Source organism: Alligator sinensis, unplaced genomic scaffold, assembly GCF_000455745.1.
Source record: "Alligator sinensis unplaced genomic scaffold, ASM45574v1 scaffold235_1, whole genome shotgun sequence".
NCBI lineage: Eukaryota > Metazoa > Chordata > Crocodylia > Alligatoridae > Alligator > Alligator sinensis.
In genome coordinates this window covers 2,621,403-2,630,639 of record NW_005842042.1, presented here as the reverse complement: position 1 = coordinate 2,630,639, position 9,237 = coordinate 2,621,403, and the positions used below count along the sequence as shown (strand labels likewise).

At 41.9% G+C, this 9,237-nt stretch overlaps 1 protein-coding gene across 3 annotated transcripts in view; it reads right to left on the bottom strand.

Annotated features, from left to right (window-relative positions):
* MAN1B1 (mannosidase alpha class 1B member 1) overlaps positions 1-9,060 on the bottom strand; it is a 24,878-nt gene extending 15,818 nt beyond the window's left edge. Inside the window, exons 1-7 of one of the 3 annotated variants that reach the window (XM_025203065.1) lie at positions 8,845-8,978; positions 7,389-7,698; positions 7,194-7,302; positions 6,316-6,452; positions 4,829-4,989; positions 2,952-3,061; positions 638-823 (exon numbers count right to left, since the gene is read on the bottom strand). In XM_025203065.1, coding sequence (XP_025058850.1) covers positions 638-823; positions 2,952-3,061; positions 4,829-4,989; positions 6,316-6,452; positions 7,194-7,212 — 613 coding nt within the window. In that variant the 5' untranslated portion in view covers positions 7,213-7,302; positions 7,389-7,698; positions 8,845-8,978. Of the gene's footprint in view, positions 1-637; positions 824-2,951; positions 3,062-4,828; positions 4,990-6,315; positions 6,453-7,193; positions 7,303-7,388; positions 7,699-8,844 lie in introns of all 3 variants that reach the window. The other 2 variants (XM_006022704.3, XM_025203066.1) reach the window with 2 other exon arrangements.
* Between the last annotated feature and the right edge of the window lie 177 nt (positions 9,061-9,237).

Genomic DNA, 9,237 nt, shown 5'->3' with positions numbered 1-9,237 from the left:
CTGAACCAATACAGCACTGATACATGAAACAGAATTTCTAAGTTCCAAATGTGGAATATCTTCCTTATAGGTGACGATATTCAAATTAAGAGATCTCTCAGGCTAAGTTTATGGAACCTCATGCTGGCAGCAAGAAAGGTCTCTCTAGCACCATGGTGTCCATAGCACTATGCTGGGTGTTAGCTGCTAGTTTGGAACAAAGGAAGCTGGCAGGTCTAATAATCCACTCCTCAATTTCTAGGAGAAATACCTAGTTCTTAAAACAAACAAAGCAAGTAAAATTATTCCACATGTACTTACCATCTACCAGGTCCGTCTGGAAGGAAAATCTTTAAGTATCCCTTAAAGGCATATCTGTTTTGAGATTTTACCTCTCACACAATATGAACTTCGCCTAGCCAAAGAAAGGCTCATAATAAACTGAACTTTCATGAAAGTTCATAATAAACTGTCACCGTTGAGAAGCTCTGAGCATCGAACATATTACTGAAGGCCCCAGCGTATCCCAGAAAACCTATTGGGATAAATCATCATGCGTTTTACCCACCAAACATAAAATGATCCCTTGCCTTAACAGAAATTGTTAGAACCAAATACTGATGCGAGAGAAAAACAGCACAGGAAAGAGAAAATTTACCTTCTTTTAAGCCTAAAATCCACATGGTATCCAAGGCATCAATTAGCGTAAGTCCAAGCCCAAACCACTCACTGTAGGATTTGGACAAAGGCTTCAGCTCATCATGTCCCCAAGCAAACTCTTTGTATCCTTTCCACGCATGGCGGAATGCTTCTATCACAGCCATCTGACGTTCATTTATGGGCACTGTGAATGGAAAACAATACCGTGCTCAGGAACCCTACAAGCCCGGAGTTATTCAGTTATGCAAGACCCCTCTCCACTGAGTTCTACCTGAAACCAGGAGTCCTCATCCCTGCAAATACAAGTCCCAGTATCCCAAGCTGCAATTATCTGAAACACAGTCCTTCATAGTGGGGTCCTGCCACCCTGCTGAGACATATACAGAGCTTTCGCATATGCAATGATCTCATCTCTCCAAATGCAACATTAAGATAGTTACTCAAAAATTGTATTAGAAAAACATTACTGAGGTTGCAAAGCCACACACTCAGAGTGGGAAATACCAGAACTATGGTTGCCTCCAAAACCAAAATTAGCCACCTTGTACATATGCTTAAGAACACAGTATTTAGTCACATGATCACATATTTTTTCCACAGGACCTCCACCGCAGTCATCCCTTGCTAAATTTTAAGTATAAAGCATGAGAGAGCACCTAAACTTTACGCAAAATAAACTTCTAATACGAGCAGAAACAACCTATTTTTCCCCTCGGCTGATTTTTTTAAACGGTTGACCTATTTCGGCTAAAAATTTCCACTAAAAATTCTTTCAAGACAGATACCTGGCATGGAAAGTTACATTCCAAAAGAACTGAAGTCTGGCAGAGTTATAAGCAAATCAAAACTGGGTCTTATCTTGTGCAAGCATCAAGCAACAGGCTGTGCTACCAGACCTCATGTATAGAAATGCACTCACACACCTGGGTAGCAAAACATTGCATGGCATTATGCAGAAAACCCAAGCTTTGGAATAAACATGAGCTCCCTCCCACTAGCTTGGAGAACAGATTCCCAGATTCTTTGCTGCAAAAGGAAAACAAATTAAATGACAGTTGCAGCAGCTGCCAATTTCCTAGTAATCATCAAACAGCCTGTGATTAATTAATGAAGAAAGTCACTTTCCCCTGGTCTCCAAGGCTGCACTAAACTGTAGCTTGGAAAGGAAACTGTGCTTTTCAAGCCATCATTCTGAATAGCTATTCCTCCTTTGGGGAGGGGTCGAATGAAACAGAGATAGTTGGCCATCATGCCTCTCTTCAGCAACATTTCCATTTTTCTTAGGAAGGAAAAAAAGAATCAAACCAAGAGGTGGGGCATGTGCCATGTTTAAACAAAGAGGAGAGAGGAGATTGTGCACCATGGCATGCACACAGTAAGGAAACTAGAAGAAAATGTTAACAAAACAGCTTCACGGAAGGGAAACACACACATTGCAGACTCGAAGACGGGAATCTGCAGTTCTTTCCTTAAGGCTAATCAGAGTTTAAATTTACTCAATTTTAATAAAACAATTTTCTGTTTATAGGCAATTGTAGTTTGGTTTTGCTACTGAAATTATACTGTCTTTATATGCACCATCAAGGACAGGGTTAGGGTACAGATGTATATGAGAAATACACCATCAAAAAGAAACATGAATACTTTGGGAGTAGCAAATAGCACAGAGGCTGCAACCACAGCATTCAATCTCTTGGTATCTGATCTGGCAGTTAAAGCCAGGTGGGTTATGCTGCGACTACAACTGGTGCTTCATCTGATTCACAATATTTGTGCATGAGAATGTTCCTATTCTCAGCATTACTTGAGTCAACAACATAAACCCTGAAAAAAGCAAGCATCTCAGATCAAGCCAGATCAAGAATTCTGCAGGACTTGAAAGTTTCAGGTAAACCTGAAACAACTTCTCTATTCACTCCTTGTTCTCTGCCCCTTTACCCTGCAGGAAGTGAAACCATCTCACCTAAAAATAGGAGAGCTCATTAAAAACAGAAGGAGATAGAGTAGGGAAGTGGATGGCACAATGTTCACATGAATGTGAATGAGAATATATAAATACCTAAACCTTATAGTCAGCAAAAAGATCATAGGAAAGCAGGGTTAGAAGGGACCTCATGAGGTCATCTTGTCCAACCCCTGCTCAAGGCAGGATCATCCCTGACTTAAACCATCCCAGCCCAGGAATGGAGACTCTTCTTTAGGTAACTTATTCCAGCACTTTGCTATGGCTACCCTCACAGTCAGAAAGTTTTTCCTAACATCCAACCTAATTTTCCTAAAATTTAGAGAGCTGCTGCTTTCTCATGTGTTACCTGGCTCTTTCTGGTCTTCCCCTTCTAAAGATGAAGGTTTTTCTGGTTCCTTTATTTTACTGGAAGGAGGTTCAGTGCTTTGGTCAGGTTCTATCACTGCTCCTCTCCAGCTGCAAATACAAATATTTAACTAGATAAGAGATAAAAGTTAAAATGAATTAGCCTTATCTCTACTATCAAAAGTTATTTCTTTCTTATTTCACAACAGCCTGATAAACAAGATGCTAAAGTGAGATGTTGATTAAGGCTAAAAATAGTAAAAGGTCACTTGCAAGCTAATTAATTTTTATTTGAACACAGTGATTTCTTCCAGGGCAAACAGTAATACATCTTTTATTGGATTAATAAATGCCTGGCAAGGCTTGTGGGACTGGATGAATTTCTACTGTCATGGAATTTCATAAAAGAATGAAAGACATACAAACAAAATGTCTGAAAAATCAGGTCATTCAGAAATAATCCTAACTCTTATTTTCTGGTACTGAAATTACCATGGGAAGTCTCCACTCTAGATTGGAATATCTGCATACACATGAGCACTGTTAAGAGCTCAAGCGTGAACACAAGGTAAGAGCAGTATACACTGCTTGTTTTTATTTCCAAGATCCCCAGTAAATCACATGCTTCCCCCACCACAGCGACAGCAGAAGTCAGTCCGGAAAAGATTTACACATAGACAGGCTCCTGAAGGTACGACATTTCAAAGGCAAGATACACCGAGAGCCAAGAACACTGACATGACTGTTTTAGATATTTGTATATTATCAGCCCAAAAGAGCAGAGTTTATGGAATCTCCAAAGCTTATATGGGTTGTTTTTTTTAAAGGCACACTCATAACAGATCTACAGCATACTACAAACCTACAACACATCTGAAGTCTGGTCTATGTTAAATTCTCTATGGTTGTTACCACTTTTGCAGCTCCTCTAATGGTAATCACTAACGGCAGATAACGTTTGCAGCCAGCCTTAAGAGGCTTTATATAATCCAACTGCTAAAACATGGATACTAAAACATATATGCAAACAAAGCCACCATCAAAATTGCACCAGTGGTAGCAGATATGGAGAAAAAAATTCAGGAAGTTAAGCCTAGTTTTAAACATGTCCTACATGTCTCTGACTGCTACTGATTTTTTTTATATCAAACACAAAGTCTTATCCATCACTGATCCCAAATCAAGTAACTACCAAATCACTAATACCCTAAAAAAAAACAAAAACTGTACTGCTCTTAAATATATTGGTAAAGCTAAAGTGACAAAACTCTTTGTCTAAATACAGTCCCATCAATACTAACGCAATTCATACCAGTATAGCCATTTTCATACAGGAAGAGAAACAAGCCATAGCAGTATAACTGCATCCACACTAGGATTTACTAGGTTTAGTGGTACAAACAAAAAAAGTCAGACCTCTAAACAATAGTTAGCCTGGTAGACTTATGTGTAGGCCAGAACAAAGATACTGATAACTGCACCACGGTATCAATATTTTCCAAGGAATAACTGGAATAACCCTACAAAGAGATTGCAAACCCTTCTCTGCACTGTGTCAGTTTGGTGTTTCCATGATGCTTAGTTTGGCAGGGTCCAAACTCTGAGGGTATCCTTTATATGCTGCTGTATTGCAACTAACAAAAATAGTGAGACCACAAACACATGCAAACCAAGCAAATTATTCTGACAAAAATCAGCATCATGCTACTACAGAAGGTCAAAGAATCGTGCATAATTCAACAGCATCGTAGACAGACAAAGAAAATACCTCATAATTTTATCCACTAATTTTATTAGCATAATATCCTGAAAAGAAAACAAAAAAAAACCCCTAGAACACTGCTCCATCAAACTATCACTTGTTGAAAATACGTCTACCTAATAACAGACTTCTCCGTTTTCTCTTCTTTATCAGCAGGGTGAGGTTCTTCCTTAGCCCTGCCGGCATCATCTTGGGTTTGCAGCCTTGCTTCTCTCCGTGGTGGTCTGATCTGCAGATTAGGAGGACCCCGTCGGACATGAAGAGGTTTTGGATGTTTCTAGGATGAAAGTAAAGCAAAGGTAAATCAAGATGCATGTAACATACTATCACAGTGGCCAATACCCAGCCTACATTTCAAAAGTAGGCCAGAGCTGTACTTTGCAACTTGAAGAAAACCTAATTTTTGATGTAGAGATGGAGCCCACGGCACTACAAATCGTGCCATGCAATATTATCTTGAGCTGAAGTGCGGGAGGTAAACAACAATCACATTTCAAATTTTAGCTCTGATAAAACTATACACAGACTTAGGCAAAAACCTCTCTCATGAGGATCCCTTATGGTTACTGCATCTATATCATTAGCAGATATGTATTTAACAGTGCATTGTCAACAAAGTGAAAATTAAATGAACTCTTTAACAAAGCATAAGTGTTGCTAGCTATAACACAAAGGCACGTTATTAAGGGTTTATACAAGGCAGAGGCAAGTCAATAACAGGAATCTTTCAATAGCAGCTGTACATTTACAGAAAGCAAGAAAAAAAACAAGACACCCACTACATGAGAAAAACAGAGAACTGTGAATTCCCAGAAGTAATTACATGAAATTCATGTGTATGAGCAATCACACTAACCAGCATTCCTTTTCCCATTATTCCTTCACTGCATTTATTGGAAAACAGTCAGCTTGTATGTTACTTTAAAAGGACATCCAAAAAATAAAGAAAAAGAAAACTAACACACACACACACACACACTGCACAACCCAGCAGGCTTTTCATACTTTCACAATCCTGCAGAGAATCTGCTTGATTTACTGCTGTTTTTAGCTGGCTGTCAATCCTTCTTGAAAGCGATTCCAGTTTACCAGAAATAAATGACTGCACTCCTTGCAATCCCAGTGCTCCAAGCACAAACAAATTCATCAAGGTAATGAGGTGGAACCTAGAATACCAGGTCACAAAAACCTGAAGTACTGGTGCTACTAGGCACAGCAGTGGTTTAGAAAACCCATGCCGCACATTTAAGATCACTGCTAAACAAAGCCCCTATTAGGTCAAATAAAGTTTCCAGCTACATCTTTGCTCCTAAATATCCCAAATGCTTTCACAAGATATCAGTGTTCTTGGTAAAAGAGATGGCCAACTCTTTCAGAGAGAGCAAAAAACAAATTTTCAAAAATCACAGCAACTGTCTTTAAAGTTTAAGGATACAAGTTAAAGCTAGGAAATACTATTCTGAAACCAAAGGTTCTCTGGACAGGAACTAATTGTTATAAACTGGCCATAGCTTCTTTTTTTCTTACTGCTGTGCTCAAATTAGCACTATTTGCAGTTCTCACAAATGCAAGTAAATTTAAGAGAAATCTCTCTTTGTAATACCTGAGGGGAAAGCTCTTGGTAGTCTCCAAGGTTGGCATCTGCTTTCTGGGGTGCTGGCAAAACAGCAGGATTTGCTGGTTTCAACCCAGGAATTTCTGGTTCTGGCTTCAGATCTTCTGAGGATTTGTTTGTTAGGCCTACACACATAAAGTAACTTCAGTACACAACTACTGGGCATAAGGAATTAACAATTTAGATTATAGCTGGAAATCTAAAGGAATTAACTCTATATGGTAAGTACATTAAAAAAAAAAAAACACAACACACTTGCATTCAAGAAAACACCGAATGTCAGGTCTTTCAAACCTAAACAGAAGCATTAAATTACCAAACCTCTGTTATACAAGGGGAACGGTTCTGAATTTTTTTTTTAATCTTCAATGCAAAAAGTAAAAGCCAGTGTTGAAGACAAATTTGGACCTATCCCAAAAAAATGCTTAAAAGTTCAACCCTGCTGCATAAACACAATGAAGAGAGGATTATCTTACCCTCCAGTCTTGAAGTCTGGGTTGCTGGTTTAAGAAAAAACAAAAACCACCTATGTCCTAAGGATGACCACAACCTCCAAGAATAACTAGCCAAAACAAAATGACATTTCCAACCATAAACAATAAAGAACCAGAAGAGGTGAAACTGGGTTTTTTGTTTGTTTTGTTTTTTTAAAGATTTTATACTGTCAGGGTATAGGAGATGATAGAGGCTTGTTTCTAACTGAACACTTCTATTAAAGTGTATAGTACATTAACTTATCTGATTAATTTTGACAAGCTCTGCTCAATGTTTAACAGAAAGACCTATTTACAAAAACTAAGAATATGCAATCTATCAACTATTATAGCATGTATAAAGGTAAATCTTGAGCTTTATGGAACACATACTTTTCCACTGTTCCCCCATGTTTGTATATGAAATGACTCCACAGACTGCCAAGAAGGCAAACAGGAAGAGAATTACACTCCGCTGTAGTCGAGACAGCTGCTTCCATTTCTTTAAAAAAGAAAATAAATATGAGGAAGAAGAATTTTTAGCATGACGGAGAAAACCAGACCCCCTACAGTCACAAATAAACCCACCTAATTATTTTGTATTCCTTGCTCTGAAAGAACTCAAGCGTAGGTTTTATCCTGTTTCTTACTTTGCACATCCATCACTTATTTTCTTTGAAGATGTGGAGGATGCATGTAATATGTCAACATGGCAGAGGATGTTCAAAAATAATATTGGGGCCACTCACTGCCAGTCAATCAAGAGTAAGAAATTGCAACATGCGAAGTCTCCTGGAGAGAACATCAGCTACAGTATGCTGATTTTTAGAGCAACCTTTTTTGGCTGATCTATGCATCTGCCCAGATGTCAATTTGAGAAAGAGCCAAGAGTCTCTTCCTTTCTGTCCAGCAGGGTGCAACAAGAGGGACGTGCAAAGTGGAAGCAAGGAATAAAGAAAATGGAAGGGGGGGGGAAAAAAAGGAGAAACAAAATATTAGTGCATGAAAAGAGGATGGGTCAAAATAAAAAGACGCATCTTAAGCTGGACAGAAAGGCACCAGCCACTAACAATCCCCTTTTGTGAAGCTGTTATGTGAAACACAGGCTACCACAAAAAAGAAGCAGAGACAGCCACCAAACTTCAGCCACGTGAAACGGAACCAAACCAACTGCAGAACTAAAAAGGCAAGAAGCACAACGCCTGCAAAACTACCCTTGGGAAATACTACCTATTTTTACAATTAAGGATGGGTATTTCCAGCAAGCAGAAGTCTTATCAAACTGTAAGCCTGAACACAATAAAAAACTGCCTTCTAACAGAGATCCTCAGCAAGCTGCATGGGGCTCTGTACAGTTCAGAAACCCTTCACCAGCCTCATCTTGAAACCTGCCCCTCTTTAGTTACCTTCCAGGGCAGAACATGACAAGGCAGCAGTTGGCCTCTGCACTGGGCAACCTTCCCCTCCCTGCCACAAAGCACCACCTGGGCACATCCCTTCGTTTCCCACCTGCTCTTCTGCCCCACGATGCTCCCCACAGACTTCACCTCCCAGTGGGGAGACGAGCCTGGCTGCTGCAAGCAACCAACCGCCAGCTCCAACTACCCCGCTGAAAATTCACATCAGCACAGTGCCTGGAGCCTCGGCCCCAACCTCTCCTGCCGGGGAAGACCCTGGCAAGGAGGGGGCGGCTGCCTAGGAGGAGAAGAGACCCCCCAAACAAAAGCTGAAGGAGCCCTTGCACCCCTCAGGCATGCACATTGCAGCTACTCGGCCCTTCTGACAGCTGGAGCGTCACGCACGGGTCTGCCAAGTGGTTGTTGTGTGGGGCCGGGTTACATCTATTGCGCGATTTGCCCGTGCTTTGCGTAATAAATGTAACGGGTCGCAGGTGCCTCCCCCAAGCTGTCACTGGCATCCCCCCGCCCTGCCCTGCCCTGCTCAGCCCAGGCAGGACCAGGGGAGGTGGAAACGTGCTGGGCCCCCAGGGCAGAGCCCACCCCCCCGGGCCGGGCCCCCGGCCGCCAGGGGGCGCCGCTCTCACCCTCCAGCAGGAGCGCCGCCGCCAGGCCTTGCTGTTGTTGTAGCCGCCCGCCGCCTCGCCGGGGCTCAGCGTCACTGAAATGAAGTCCCGTCTCTGCGGCGGTGGCAGCGCCGAGTACATGGTGGCGGGTTCAGGGGCCCGCGCCCGCCGCCATTATCCTCCAGCCCGAGAGCCGGGACAAACCAGCCGCTTCCGGATGCCGCTCTGGCCTTCCCGCTTCCGGAACTCTATGGCGCCCCTAGCAACAGCCTCCTGCCGGCGTGTCCTAGCAACGGGGGGGAGGGGGCGCCCAGGGAGGCCTTAAAGGGCAACGACCCGCTCAGCCGCACGAGCACTGCGTGAGAAGCCGTGCGGATAGCGGGGGGCTGGGTTTCTCCCATTAAAAAAAAGAAA